This window comes from Desmodus rotundus, chromosome 3 (assembly GCF_022682495.2).
Source record: "Desmodus rotundus isolate HL8 chromosome 3, HLdesRot8A.1, whole genome shotgun sequence".
NCBI lineage: Eukaryota > Metazoa > Chordata > Mammalia > Chiroptera > Phyllostomidae > Desmodus > Desmodus rotundus.
Genome location: NC_071389.1, coordinates 89,070,590 through 89,086,785, shown reverse-complemented (window position 1 = coordinate 89,086,785; position 16,196 = coordinate 89,070,590). Strand labels below are relative to the sequence as shown.

At 42.0% G+C, this 16,196-nt stretch overlaps 1 protein-coding gene across 1 annotated transcript in view; it reads right to left on the bottom strand.

Annotated features, from left to right (window-relative positions):
- Positions 1–2,025: 2,025 nt before the first annotated feature.
- SYCP2L (synaptonemal complex protein 2 like) overlaps positions 2,026–16,196 on the bottom strand; it is a 77,929-nt gene continuing 63,758 nt past the window's right edge. The window contains exons 25-30 of the mRNA XM_045189165.2: positions 12,968–13,069; positions 11,611–11,717; positions 10,621–10,712; positions 8,704–8,803; positions 8,544–8,602; positions 2,026–2,078 (exon numbers count right to left, since the gene is read on the bottom strand). Coding sequence (XP_045045100.2) covers positions 2,054–2,078; positions 8,544–8,602; positions 8,704–8,803; positions 10,621–10,712; positions 11,611–11,717; positions 12,968–13,069 — 485 coding nt within the window. The 3' untranslated portion in view covers positions 2,026–2,053. The remainder of the gene's footprint in view (positions 2,079–8,543; positions 8,603–8,703; positions 8,804–10,620; positions 10,713–11,610; positions 11,718–12,967; positions 13,070–16,196) is intronic.

Here is a 16,196-nt window from a genome sequence, read left to right as displayed (position 1 = left end):
TTGGTCCCTGCTGGATGCCTGACCTGAGGGATGCACGTGTGTGAGCCTAATGGACAAATGCAGATGGCTTGGTAGATGGATCCTACCAAGCTGGAGGCCCCTGGCAGGCGGTGGATGGGCAGCAGAGATTGTGTCCTATGTTTTTGGTGGTGTTGCTGTTGTTTAGTGAGCAACTTGAATATTTTACAAAGAATGGAGAGAAATCAGAGGAGGTTATTACCTGGTTCCTATCACAACTGAGAACAAATACTGGCTAATGAGAAGCCTAACATTTGTGGTGTGCAAGAGTGAAATCTGGGTTCATCACTTCAATAAAGCACCCCAACTGAAAAATGGAACATCAGTACATTTCACCTCACCCCATCCACCATCCATCCTGTTCATCCACCTGACACAGTTTTTATTTCATACCTATCAAATGCCACGCACTCATATTTTTGGTTGGAATATAAATGTGGTCCAGCCTCTATTCTCACAGAGTAAATCTTACATTCAAATGGAGAAATTGAGCCATAGAGTATAACTCACTCAGTAGATAAAATGATGCCTGAGGACCTCACAGAGGAGTAGAGCCAGTCTGACTCAACCCCAGGAGCACATGGGTTTAGAACCCCCTATGCCTCTTATGAGGCTAAATATATCTCAGTGTCGCCTTCCCTCCTGTCAGAGCATTCTCTCCCCAGGAGGAAGTCATGTGGCCATTTCCTATAATGAATTCACTGGTGCCAATCAACCTGAATAGCACTAAAGTTATTCTTCTTTAAAGAACCAGTAGAACTCCTCTGTGCAGCAATCTGGACCATACACATCTGTAGGGTACTTCTTTATCAACTTTATTTCTTTTATGACTGCCAGTTATTCCATGTATTCAGGAGCCTCTTTAGTTAAATTGCATTTTCCTGGAAAAGTGTCCATTATTCCAGGTTCACATCAAAACTTGGATTGCATAGACATCTGAAAGTTAAAATGTTAACAAATTAATGCTAATTTCTGCTCAACCCACACATTCCTTCCACCCCACGTCTTCCCTATCTGTATGATGGTAACACCATCCATCTAATTCTTAAAAGACAGAAGTCCGGGAGGCACCTGTATTTCTCCTTCCTCTACCCCTTCCTTCCATCTATCAGTGATTTAATAATTCTACCTCCAAAATGGATCTGGAATCTCTCCACTTCTCCCTATCTCCAATGCCCTCCAGTTGAGCTTTCTTCTTCCATTCATTTTTCCCTCTTCTATTCTTCCCTTCCCCAATCAATTCTCAACATAATAGCTAGAATGATTCTCTTAAAATATACATCAGATTATATTACCCTCATCCTCAATGCCTTTGCTCAAAACCCATCCATATTTTCCTTCACCCTTCGTATAAAATTCAAATTCCTCAAGAAGGTCAAAGAAGCCTTTCCTCATCGAGGGTCGACCATGTTCCCAACTTGATTTCAAGTAATAGACCCCCTTACACCACCGTGATCCAAGAAATTTCAGTTCCTCAAAGATGTCAAGTTCTTCCTACCTGATCTGGTTGTTTTAAACTGTTCACAAGTCCAGGTTTTTTCTACTCTTGAAACACCACCTTAAATGTCACTTCCTTAGAGAGACCTTTGATGACCATCCTATCTGAAATTGACACTTAACACCATTTAGCTCTGTCAAAGCACCTGGTTAGTATCCCTCAAAGTACTAAGTAAACCTGCAATTATTTTGTTTACTTGTCTTTTTTCTGTATTTCATCAGGGAATTTGCCTTTATGGAGGTGGGAGCATGTGTGTTAACCACCATATTTCCCTATTTAGCATAGTGCTTGATGCAGAACCAAGACTCAATTATAAACATTTACTGAATGAATGAATGAATGAATGACCCAGATCCAAAAGGATAATAGCTAAGATGGAAGATATTGTGAAAGAGGAGAAAACTCAGTGGAAGAGCTGTAATATGGGCAAAGTATCTTTCAGTGTTTGCTTTCCCCACTCCAATTCACATCAACTGAACAAAGCAAAACTTTGTACCTACCCTAGGATGCAATAATAAAACTGGTCTTCAGCTTTCCTCAGGAAGGCTGAATTGCATTAAGCCTGGAAGAAATTGGTCCATCTCATTATATTCACATTAGACAATTAAAAATAGGATTATACATATATGTATATGCATATACCATAGAGTTATTTCATAGATTATGTTACCAGTGTTAGCTGAGGGGGGTCAAGGGTCAATCTAAAATATTGACATAAGAAATTAATATTTTACTTGATTCTATTTTTGTATCATCTATCAATACTAGTCCTCACCTGTGCAGAAGTATTTCTTTTTTTTAAGTATATTTTATTGATTATGGTATTACAGTTGTCCCATTCTTTTTTCTCCCCTTTATCCTCCTCTGCTGGGTACCTCCATTCCCTCCAGCATTCCCCCCCACCTTAGTTCATGTCCATGGATTGTACACATAAGTTCTTTCGCTTCTCCATTTCCTATACTATTCTTAACCACTCTCTGTCCATTTTGTACCTACCAATTATGCTTCTTATTCCCTGTACCTTTTCCTTCATTCTCCCCCTTCCTCCTCCCAGCTAATAACCCTCCATGTATCTCCATTTCTGTGGTTCTGTTCCTGTTCTAGTTGTTTGCTTAGTTTGTTTTTGTTTTTAGGGTCAGTTGTTGATAGTTGTGAGTTGTCATTTTACTGGTCATAGTTTTGATCTTCTTCTTTTTCTTGGATAAGTTCCTTTAACATTTCATACAACAAGGGTTTGGTGATGATGAACTCCTTTAACTTGACTTTATCTGGGAAGCACTTTATCTGCCCTTCCATTCTAAATGATAGCTTTGCTGGAGAGAGTAATCTTGGATGTAGGTCCTTGCCTTTCATGACTTGGAATACTTCTTTCCAACCCTTCTTGCCTGCACGGTTTCTTTTGAGAAATCAGCTGATGGTCTTATGGACACTCCTTTGTAGGTAACTGTCTCCTTTTCTCTTGCTGCATTTAAGATTCTCTCCTTATCTTTAATCTTTGGGAATTTGATTATGGTTATGTCTTGGTGTGTTCCTCATTGGGTCCAACTTGTTTGGGACTCTCTAAGCCTCCTGGACATGTAGGTCTATTTCCTTCGCCAGATTGGGGAATTTTTCTTTCATTTTCTTTCATTTTTTTCAACTAAGTTTTCAGTTTCTTGCTCTCCCTCTTCTTCCTCTGTCACCCCTATGATTTGGATGCTGGAGTGTTTAAAGTTGTCTCAGAGGTTCCTCAGCCTCTCCTCATTTTTTTGAATTCATTTCTTCATTCTGTTCTGGTTAAATGTTTACTTCTTCCTTTTGTTCCAAATCGTTGATTTGAGTCCCAGTTTCCTTCCCTTGACTGTTGGTTTCCTGTATATTTTTCTTTATTTCACCTGTATAACCTTCACTTCTTCCTTTATTTTCAGGCTACACTCAATCATTTCTGTGAGCATCCTGATTACCTATGTTTTTGAACTCTGCATCTGATAGGTTGGCTGTCTCTTTGTCACTTAGATCTTTTTCTAGAGTTTTGATCTGTTATTTCATTCAGGCCATATTCCTTTGTCTCAGCACACCTGTTACATTGTAAGGGGCAGAGCCGTAGGTATTCTCCAGGGCAGGACAACCCACTTTGCTGTGTTGTGGTGCTGTATGTGGGGGAGGGGTCATAGAGGGAACAATGCCACTTGCTTGGCTCTTGCCCCCTCTTTCTAGAGACTGGCAGTTTCTCCTGCCACCACACCCCCACAGGTTTTTACAGCCAGAAATTCTGAGGTATTATTTTCCCCACAATGGAACCCTGGATTGTGCAGTGTGTCTTGTTCTGAATTGATCCTCCCAGTTTATCCATACAGGAATGTGGGACTGCCCAGTCAGCAATGGTCGCCTTGCATACCCAGTCCACCAGCCACTGCCTTGCCGTGTGTCCTCTCCACTCTGGCTGCCTGTCTCCGCCCCTCCTACCAGTCTGGATGAATGTTTCTTCTTTAACTCCTTGGTTGTCAGACTTTAATATAGTTTGATCTTCTGGCAGTTCGGGCTGTTTATTGTTTTTAAATTTGTTGTTGTCCTTCTTTTGGTTGTGTGAGAAGGTGAAATGCATCTACCTACACTTCCATCTTGGCTGGAACTTGTGCAGAGATATTTCATGACTACATCTCATAGCACTGAATTCCAGTCCCTCTGTAGCACTGTGCCAGGATCTAGTTTGAGAAATGTCCTTCTTGTCTCTCTAGAAAATTGTATAAAGCCAACACTAATGTGCAAACATGACAGAAAGACAGACACCAGATCCTGACCAGATTCAGATACTGGATCTCTACCAAGCTACTTAAACACTCTATATCTCATAGGCACTTCAAGCACTTAGCCCAGAGCCTGGTGTCCAGTACACACTCAGTGTACTCAGCTAAGAGCATCACTATCCTCTCTCATCTGCAAGCCACTGGGTGGTTTCCTTAGGCGTTTGGGAAAAAGGAGAACAAATGCAGAACTCTGAGATATGTATATTTAGAAGAAATTCTGTTCTTATTCTAGATTCACACAGGGGGCTATTATCAAGGGAGATGAATGTAAATGGTAATTAATATCTAACAATGTAATCTGTATGAATCAATGAAATAGTTGTCTAAAATGTGGGCTTAAGTTAAAATAAGTAAATTCTCTGTTTCAGAAGGCTAGGGGGTATAATCTTCTCTAATACTTATTACAGTGCTGCTTTATACTAGTTGTTACCAAATTGTGAACCTTTGGACCCTTAAGGGACCCCCTATCCTTGGTTCTGTAAGGTGAACATTTATTTTGGAAAAAGGTAACTATACTAAGACAATATTTGCTTTTTTTAAATTTTTACTTTCCCACAAATATACAGTTGAATTTTCCAGAGGTTACATGACATGTGATATCACAACAGACTGAATTCAGAAGCAGACATGAGAACGCAGCTTTCTTCTATTAAGCCAGACATTAAACAGATTTGCAAAAACATAAAAGAGTACTACTGTTCTCACATTCCCTGTTTTGAAAAGTCTGGTTATTTTTCATAAAAATCTATTACTTACATCAATATATACAGATTTATTTGCTATTTTTAAATAAATACATGTTTTAAATCTCAGTCTTGATTTTTAATATGAAAAATTTTCCAGGCTGTAACCCATAAATCAAAAGCTCTTTGGGGATTCTCAATAAATTTTAAAAGTTTAAGCCTCTCTTGGGTCTTCTCTTCTGAGATGACCAAGAAAAGAAGGAACAACTGTTATGCCATAAAGGGCCACAGACATACGCAGCTCATTCGCCGCACCAGCTGTACCCTATGTGTGCCCAAGGGCAAGGCCATTAAGAAGCTCATCACTGGAAATACATTAGAGGCTGAAGCTATTAGGGACATTTCTGAAGTGAGTGTCTTCGATGCCTAGGTGCTTCCCAAGCTGTATGTGAAACTACATTACTGTGTGAATGTGCTGTTCACAGCAAGGTAGACAGGAATCATGCTCGTGAAGCCCAGAATGACCAAACACCCCCACCCCGATTTAGACCTGTGGGCAACCTCCACCATAGCCCATATAAGGAGATAAGTCCTTAAAGATGGAAGAAAAGTTCTCTGGAAAAAAATTAAATGAAAATTATACTTAAATTTTTTAAATATATTTATTAATTATGCTATTACAGTTGTCCCATTTCCCCCCCCTCACTCCATCCCGCCCACCCCCTCCCTCCCACACTCCCCCCACCATAGTTCACATCCATGGGTCATACTTATAAGTTCTTTGGCTTCTACATTTCCTACACTATTCTTACCCTCCCCCTGTCTATTTTCCACCTATTATCTATGCTACTTATTCTCTGTACCTTTCCCCCCCTCTCCCCCTCTCACTCCCCTATTGACAACCCTCCATGTGATCTCCATCTCTATGGTTCTGTTCCTGTTCTAGTTGTTTGCCTAGTTTGCTCTTGTTTTTGTTTCAGGTGTGGTCGTTAATAACTGAGTTTGCTGTCATTTTTACTGTTCCTATTTTTTATCTTCTTTTTCTTGGATAAATCCCTTTAACATTTCATATAATAAGGGCTTGGTGATGATGAACTCCTTTAACTTGACCTTATCTGAGAAGCACTTTATCTGCCCTTCCATTCTAAATGATCACTTTGCTGGATAGAGTAATCTTGGATGTAGGTCCTTGCCTTTCATGACTTGGAATACTTCTTGCCAGTCCCTTCTTGCCAGTAAGGTCTCTTTGGAGAAATCAGCTGACAGTTTTATGGAAAGTCCTTTGTAGGTAACTGTCTCCTTTTCTCTTGCTGCTTCTAAGATTCTCTCCTGTTTAATCTTAGGTAATGTAATTATGATGTGCCTTGGTGTGTTCCTCCTTGGGTCCAGCTTCTTTGGGACTCTCTGAGCTTCCTGGACTTCCTGAAGTCTATTTCCTTTGCCAGATGAGGGAAGTTCTTCATTGTTTGTTCAAATAAGTTTTCAATTTTTTGTTCTTCCTCTTCTCCTTCTGGCACCCCTATAATTCAGATGTTGGAACATTTAAAGATGTCCTGGAGGTTCCTAAGCCTCTCCTCATTTGTTTGAATTCTTGTTTCTTCATTCTTTTCTGGTTGGATGTTTCTTTCTTCCTTCTGGTCCAAACTGTTGATTTGAGTCCCAGTTTCCTTCACATCACTATTGGTTCCCTGTACATTTTCCTTTGTTTCTCTTGGCATAGGCTTCATTTTTTCATCTGGTTTTCAAACAGATTCAACCAATTCTGTGAGCATCTTGATAACCAGTGTTTTGAACTGTGCATCCGATAGGTTGGCTATCTCTTCCTTGCTTAGTTGTATTTTTTCTGGAGCTTTGAAATGTTTTGTCATTTGGGCCATTTTTTTTTTCTCTTGGCAAGTCTGTTACTTAAAGGGGCAGAGCCTTAGGTGTTCACCGGGGCAGGGTAACGCTGGTCGCTACTCTGTGATGCTGTAAGTGGGAGAGGGGCCGAGAGAGAGCAATGGCGCCCGCTCCCCTCTCCACCAGAATTAAGTCACTCCCTCTGCTCCCCACAATCAAATTGGGCCCCTCTGGTGCCAGTTCCCGAGTGGGAGGGCTTGTGCATGCTCTAGGCCCCTGTGGGTCTCTCCAACGACCTTTCCTGTGAGGCTGGGAGTCTCTCCTGCTGCCACCCCAACCCCCATGGGGATTTTCAATCAGAGGTTTGAGGCTTTATTTCCTCCCGTTGGAGCCCTGGGTTCCTCAGTCTGCTTTGCTCCCCACCGTTTGTCCAGTTTATCTGTGCATGAATGTGGGGCCGCGGGGTGCTACCCACCTCTCTGCCTGCCCTGTTCTCCTCCACTCTGAGTCCGGCCCTCTAGGTTTATCTGTGCGTGAATGTGGGGCCGCAGGGTCTGCTAGTGGTTGGACTGCCTGCCCCGTTGATCCAACACTCCGCCAGTCTCAGTACTGTCATGGCAACGCGAGTCCTCTCCACCCTGGCTGCCCATCTCCTCCCCTCCTACCAGTCTGGATGAATGTTTATTTTTTATCTCCTTGGTGTCGGACTTCCTTGCCGTTCGATTTTCTGTCAGTTCTGGTTGTGCGAGGAGGCACAGTGTGTCTACCTACGCCGCCATCTTGGTTCTCTCTCCGAATTTTTTTAAGTAAAAGTTTAAGAGGTACCAGTTCCAAGAAGTTTGAGAACCATTCACAATCTGGGGCATTCACTAAAGAGGCTTTAAAAGCATATTGCCTTTAATTATTAAATAAGGGTGCATGGAGGGAGATGTGCATGCACTAGAATTTTGAAAATCTATAGTCAATACTGGCATTATTATTAATTGTGTTAAATGGAATAACAGAGGAGTGGTAACCCAAATTTCAAAAGTGTTGCTGTTTGAAATAATATGGTGCAAAAAGAATAATATCCATCCTAAAACCATTTGACTTAGATTTCTGTGACAGAAGCTGATTCTCAACTGGGAGATAAAGCTTTAGCCATTGCAAGTATACGTAGGGATCCCTTTTGATAGTTCAAGCTGGAAGAAAACACTAGAATTCCTCCCAGGGCAGAAGCAGAGGAGTGCAGGACTCTGCCCTCTACTACAACCACTCCCTACACTCCAGAGAATGGGACTCCCAATGGATAGAAGCAGCAGCCTCAGAATGTGGGATGGGATAAGCCCATTTGTTGTTTTATACATATATATGTGTGTTCTTGATAGAGTATGTTGTATGAAGAACACAAGTCAGTATATAACTGAAAATCAACTGTTTACTCACAAATCTAAATCTTTTGCTGAAAATCTACTGATTTTAATTTTTTTAAATACTGCTTAAAAATAAAAACAATTTGAATCACAAACACTGAAATTTGGATGATCCTGTTTCTGCTTTTGAAAATTTATCCCTCTAGGTACCACACTCAGGCAGTACCACAGGAGCAGCTGGTTTAAAAAGAAGTAGCCATTTAGCTCCTTACGTGAAGTTCTACCAACATCAACCCCCATACTCTAGCTAAAGCATCAGCTCACATTCAACTGAGATACTTCTAGGAAAAATACTTTAAAAAATTACCTGATCATCTGCAGGTCACAGAATGACTTCAGATCATCAGCCTGTTTCCCCAGAAATTCCTAAAATTGAGTAATAGGTGTGTTTAGGCAGTAAGCAGTTATTCTACCCTGGAACAGATTCTTGAAAGTCACAGAGAATGTTGTAAACAAAAAGAACTTACCAGAACATCTTTCTCAAGGTGTTTCAGAGCCTGAAAATCCTTCTCAAGATTGGTCAGCTCTTGAAGAACAAAATTGTGAAACTGCTCTAGTATATTCAGTCTGTAAATGCAAAAGCAACAGATTTCACTGGGGCTGCTTGGCTGTGACAAAATACACTCTTGATTAATCCTCTTATTGCAAGGATACTTCATGTTTGACTCTAGATGTTTCTTGTTTTTAAGAATTCACATCTTTCTTCTCTTCCCTCCCCTCCCTGCCAGCCCATCCTCACCCCCTGAAACTTAACTGCAAACTTTGATTTTACCCTTTCAACAGAAGCCCTGAGAAAGCTGGTATTTCAATCCATAATTTGCAGAGAGCAAAGGAGAAATAATGCCAGGGAAAAGGGGGCCAATACCAGACCTGGGCTAGAAGCCACTGTACCACCAACCACGGCTCCCTGATGCTTCCTACCTTCCACTTGCACCCCTTTTCTTGAGTAAGCTGGCTCTAACAGCTGAAATTGGCTAACAAACTTTTTCCATCTCTCCGTTTTAGTTCTGAAATTTCTAACACTTACTATGGTGTCTAACCACCATATAAACTGATTGTTTGTGTGCTTGCTTCTTGTCTGTCTTCTCCGTCATGCAGAAATTCCACAAAGGCAAGACGCTCTTGACGTTCCCTCCCCTGCACTCTTGCCTGTGGCACAGACCTGGCGCCTGGCATGTTCACGGGCATGTGCCAAACAAAAAGTGAATAAATGTATGCCCCTAGAAGATAATGGAAGTTCCAGAAGTCCAAAGTCCTCCTCGGGCTTGTTTTAAGAATCAAATGGCAAGTACATGTATAAATGTTTGAAAACAGTTATAAATTTCTATTCCCATGATGTAACCCACCCTAGGAAACTTTCTACTTCAATTAAGCAAACCCACCTGCCATCACTATCTTCCCCACCTTCGTTTAAGGCCATTCTCTCCAACAAACACGATCTCTATACTCGTTTTCCCTATACCATCCAAACCTTCATTTCCCAGCCCTCACTGCAGAAACACTTCCATTGTAATCACTCTGGATTAACTCCAGTCACTACAGAAACCCACCTTTCATGCCCTCACATTTCTCATCCTTCACGCCTCTCTGAAATCTCAGCGCCCTTGTGCGTCTTGCTACATGGTGATAGGGGTACGTGTGTGCGCACACATGTGCATTTCCTGTGCATGAGTGTGTAGTATTTTCTATTGTGGCAAAATGTACACAACACAAAATTTACCCTTTTAACCATTTTAGGTGTACCATTCGGTAGCGTGATGAGGCCATTCGCAATGTTGTGCTACCATCACCACCACCCATTTCCAAAACTTTCCCATTGTCCCAAACAAAAACCCTGCATTGAGTAAACAACTACCTGTTTCCTACTCCCCCCGCTGCTGGTGACCTCTATTCTACCTTCCATCTGTATGAATTTGCCTATTCTAGGTACATGATATAAGTGGAATCATATAGTAATTGTCTTTTTATATATATTACACTTAGCGTAATGGCCTCACAGTTCATCAATATCATAGCCTGTATCAGAATTTCACTCCTTTTTAAGGCTGACTAATATCCACTGTATGTCTATACCACATATCACTCATCCAGCATCTTTTATATATATATGCACACCTACCCTGTCTTCACAATTGGATTATGGATTTTTTAAGAATAGTATCTTAGAATCATATAATGGAAGACGATACAGAGGCTTAAGGAAGGCCTTTAGTTCAACCCCCATCTTATGAGTGAAGAATCACACCCCTGCAAGGGTTAAGCCACGTATCAGACCTCACATCTGCCTGGCTTCAGCTCCTCACAGGCCAGCACAGTGGTCAGGAGACAAATGTGTGTAAGCGATCACACTTTTATGAACTTGTTTTGAACTTTTATGCACTTACCTGCAGTGATGTATCTGGTTTAAAATTTTTATTAGGCAACTTGGTGCTTGCTTCACATATTTTGAATAAAGTGTACTCCTCCTGTACCTAAGCTGAACCATAACAACAATAAAAAGGGTCACATTTGGGTTAACCATAGCCACACAAATTGAGTGCAGGCTTTGTACTAAAAAGATGCTGACAGCATATCATATCCATTGCAAACATTGCGGCTAGAGAATAGTGATAAGGTTCCATGCTATACACCTTCCATGCATTACCTCCGGGTCAGTACCAATAAAGAACAATAAGCTAAAATAGAAAAGCTCACATTCATACTATTGCTACACATATTGCATATCACGTACAAATCTCCATTATAAACTGGCTTACATTGTACTGCAAAAAATGAGACATTAGAGATCTTTCAACTTAGGTATATGACTGTATGTTAGGGTAAGATAGTTCTCTCAAATGTGCTATTAAATAACTCTAGGGATATATAAAAATAGGACAAAAGGGGGCACTGAACTGGTTCTAAAATTCATCTGGCAGATAAAAGTTTGGGGACAGCCTGTATGTGCAGTGTCACGAAGAGAAGCTACCACTCTGCTCAACACCCACCCAAAGCCTAACTCCATCTCTGTCCCAGACACCTCTGTTATCCACATGCCTCCACCCCACTCCTCTTTGTCTATCATCGTGACCAAATCATTGCCTCCTAGTAGTTCAGCTGTCTAGAATGCTATCAATGAAACCAGACCAAGAGTCTGATTTCCATATAGTCCATCTGGTCTCATGGTAGCAAATGAGCATGAATTAGCTGTCTTATAAATACAAACCACAATTCACAAAAGCTCTAAAGTCAGTGACCACAGCTAAGACCAATCTACCTTCCCAAAACACTCAGGAACACTTTCACACATGAAAGACAATGGGATTAATAAATAATATGAACCTATTACTTTAAACTCATCACAGCCTAACTTTTCGTTGTTAGCGGATCATTACCTCATATTTTCTTTTCAGTTCTCTAGTGAAGTTTTCAAAGGTTGTGATAACAGAAGAACTATTCAAGTTCTCTGGCACAACTGCCAGGGGTGGAGGAGAAATGCCTTCTGAACAATAAAAATAAAACATGAAGTAAAATTAATAAAGTGCTTGACGTAGATGTGCTCAGTCCATTAGCTGACCTGAGGATGCACACGCAGGCAGAAGCGCAAATTCAATCCACCAAGCTGCACAGCTGCCTGGTGGTGACCGCAGCAGGGCTGACTCTGACTGAGGCCAACAAGGCCACTCAAGCCAAGAGTCCTTGCAGAAGGCACTTCATGTTGCTTCCCATCGAACTTCACTCTCTAGCAAGTGCCCATTTAATTCAAACTTTCCCAGCACTTTAAATCAGTGCAATTGGTATTATGTCTAAGAAGCAGGCTGCGGTGTCGTAAGGAGTTTTAAGGAGGACGTGGTGGGTAGGGCATTTCTATAAGACAGGGGTGTCAAACTCATTTTCACCAAGGGCCACATCAGCCTCGCAGTTGCCTTCAAAGGGCCGAATGTAATTTCAACTCCTTACCAGTTAAGAAGTAGTTACATTTATACAGTCCTCAAATTATTTTGGCCCTTTGAAGGCAACCACGAGGCTGATATGGCCTCTGGTGAATATGAGTTTGACACCCCTGCTGTAAGGGAAACGCTGGCATAACAACTTATGGATAGCAGAAGTTTCATTAGGGCACATGAGGGGTCTGACACCATTCTAAGGGACTTACATGTGTCAACTTCTTTAATCCTCTTAAAAACCATGTGAAGTAGGCACTGTTACTGTCCACATTTAGTAGGGAGATCAAATAATTGGTGTGCAAGCTCACACCAATTGCTTCAGGATTGGAACCCGGGCCGCCTGGCTCTTAACTACCACCCCCTAGCACCTCTGGGCTTCCCAGTATGCCTTCTTGGAGCCTTTTGGTTCAAAATGTAGTGGCATCACTCATCCAGAAGGCTAACCCCACCTATAAACCATCTCAGGTCATTCTCCTTCATTGCTTTAGAGTAAAAATATACAACACAAAAATTTAGTTAATAACTATCAACTAAAGCAGTGACCTGTAAGTTTAGGAACCTTTGGCCCTGAAAATTGCCACAAAGAGTTAAGTGGCAGAAACCAAAAGGCTAGTAGGGGATGTGCTCACTTTTATCTGTAATTTATGCAACAATTTACTTGTCTCTGAAAGGAGAGAATGCTTAGGTTTTAGGTTTTTGTGGCTGCTATAAACTTCAGACTGTAACTCTTGTCATTCATATTGCTACATTCAGTCACACTTTGTCCCACTCTTGCTTGACTGGCTGGCTGGGTGCTTAATGTTACCTGACAAGTTTGTTTCTTCTGTCACTGAGAAAGGGGATCCTGGAGCATCATCTTCTTCCAATTTTGACTGCTTCCACTTAGCAAAACTACCATCTGATGTCTCTAAAGGTAAGTAAGCACATGTTAATAACCACGCACACATTTATTTTGTCCCAAGTTTATCTTGTCCTCTTTTTGCCAGTTAATATCTAATCTTGATAAGCAGCAAGTGAAAGTTGTGTCCTGTTACTAACTACTTATTATTTGACACATTCAACAAGTATCAAAGCACTAAGTCTAATGATGCCTAAAAAGGACACATGGGAATAGGCCTCCCTTTGATGAGTTCTGTACCATTTAGGAACACCACTCTGCTTATCAAGGTACGGACTGACTCAAACAAAAAGCAGTAATGATCGGCATCAAACACCCCCTCCCAACCCAGGAAAAAAAAAAAAAATTTCCCAGGCTCCAGGCTTAATGGCAAAGTAGAAAGGTTTCCAGGCAAATGGGTTTTGGAAGCTCATCTGATCACTCTATGGAGTGCGCCACCTGCTGGTAACACTGGAGCTTCAGAGTTGTAATAAGGGCTACCTTATAAATAAGGTCATTTTGGCTCCTCACTAGCTCAAGTGACTTTGAAGGCTTCAGTTTATGAGACTTAAAAATAGATTCTCTTTTCAACTCGGCATTTACTAAGTATTTTCTATTCTGATATTCACTTTTACCCCATCCAGGCCCTCCTGATTTTTATCAATGTCACCACCATTGTCAACAGTGCACTAGCATTCACCTGACTCTTGCTTTTCTTTACCATCTACTTCACTTCTGTTACCAAGGCCTGAAAGTCTGCCTACAAAATGAATCCATATCTGTTTCTGCATTCCCACACCATGGCTTCGTCCACACCTGAATTCCTACACCATGACCCTGGAGGATCTCATCAATCCCATACCTCCAGCTGTCATCTGTCAAATACCTCTCTTCCCTGAGCTCTCCTAGGTAGCAAAGTTGTGTTTCCAATTACCTACTCAACATCTCCATCTTGAACCTTCTCTTTTCTGTTCCTCTGCATCCTAACCACTTTCTTTCCCACCACACACATAGTCCCTATGCACACACTTCTCTGGTAAGTCATCTGCTTTTCCCCCTTCTCCTCACATATCCAGCTAACCACTATTGGTTTTCCCTTTGAAAGTTTTGGAATCTAATTTCATTAATATGCTTAAACATTTTTTAATATTCTATGTGCAAGGAGTTGTGCGCTATGGTGGGCAAACAACAGAGAAGCAAAGAAGAAAGTTTCTCTTTCTCCACTCTGCTCTTCTACCCTAGTCTCCTTGAACTTCCTCAGACACCCCAGACACGTTTTAACCTAAAGACCTTTGCCCTTGCTGTTCATCCAACTTGAGTCCTTTCCCCACATTTCTGCACTAATTTTTCCTATGGCCATCCAACTTAAATTTCAATACCCCCCTCCCAACGTTTAAACTTCTTCTGTAATTAATTTTTTCGTAGCCTTTATCACAACACTTAATACCATCTCCCAACTTTTAATCCCCTTTCCTGATTTTTTCTTAGCCTTTATCGCAATAGAATATACTACATGTTTTATTTTGTGTGTGTGTTATTTCTCCCCCACTAGAAGGTAAGCTCCAGTGAGGTCAGGCATTGTGTCCGTTTTGTTCTCTAGAACAGGGGCTCCCCATCCTCTGGGCTACAGACTGGTATCATTCCAGGCCTGTTAGGAACCAGGCCACACAGCAAAGGTGAGCTTGAATGTAATGTGCTTGACTCATCCCCCATTTGTGGAAAAACTGTCTTCCACAAAAATGGTCCCTGGTGCCAAAGTTGTTGGCGACTGCTGCCCTAGAATGTCTAACACGTAAAATGGCTCGCACATAGTAGACATTCAATAGGCATTTATAGACCAAACAAATGAATAAATGCTGCAGAATATCCAAGCCTCTACAACCTAAGAAATGACATCTTAACTTCCAGTCAAGATGGGGGTGTTGGTAAATATGGTACTTGCTTACTCCCAGACCACATCAAAATTACAACTACAGAACAACCATCATTCAGAATTGCTTGAAATCTGGCTGAATGGAAGTCCTACAACTACAGAATTAAAGAAGCCACATGGAGACTGATAAGAAAGCAGAGACGCGGAATGGGCTGGTCCTACACCCACGTATGGTGGATCAAAATCAGAAGGGATATCTCGGCTACAAAAGTCCCCCCTGAGAAGCAAGGGAACCCAACCCTACATCAGGCCCCCTAACCCAAGGCTCCAGTGCCAGGAAGGGAAGTCCCCATAACTTCTGGCTGTAAAATCCAGCAGGAATTGTGGTTGAGGGAGACAAAGGGCTTTTGGAGTCCCAGGAAGTACCTCTTAAAGGACCCATGCACAGACTTACTCAGACTCACTCCCTCTGAGCTCGAGTTGGGGCAGCAACTTGAAAGGCACCAGGGACATATGCAGAGGAACTGAATTATCCCGCATCAGGGCAAGAGTTGGGGGCATTTTTCTCCAAAATAAAAGTGCTAGCAGAGGCCACTGTTCCTTTGCTGAACGCTCCTCTCACAGATTTCACAGACAGGTACCATGAGATTCCATCAACCTGACTCACACTGTTTTCCCTACCCTGGTGATTCTCGGAGGCTCTACCCCACCCAACCTTCATCTCCACCCAAGCTGTTTCCAGTGGCTTTTCAATACGAATGGCTTGTCACAACTCATTCTTCAGATGTCCCTAAAATCTCTTAAACAAGCAACATCTGTCCTCAGTGAACCCCATACCTTTCACTAAGTGGCCCCAGGCCCAGCACTGGCAGCAGCTGGCCTTGGTTAACAGCTTGCCCTCAACTGGGCACTTCTGAGCCCAGCACAAGTAGCAGCCATCTGCAGATTTCTCTGTAGCTCATGCTGGGTGTTCCTTCAGGCAGTAGCTGACCTTGGCCTGCACCTCCCAGGAGGCCCCATAGTCAGCTGATAGCTTCGGACCACATCAGAGCACCACTATCCAACCACTTCCACAAGCAATACACTAAAAGGGCAAACCCCATGGGCACCAGAGCCCTGCTGAAGTAAGTCCTGCTCTGTGGAGGGGCCCCCTGCACAGCTGATCGTCCTCAGTGATCAGTGCTCACAGCCAGTCCTTGCAGTTGATTTGTCTGGTGGTAAATTCCTCCCATTGATGTGCCAACAGCAATCAAGGTTAAACTACAAGAGGAGGGTGTACACAGC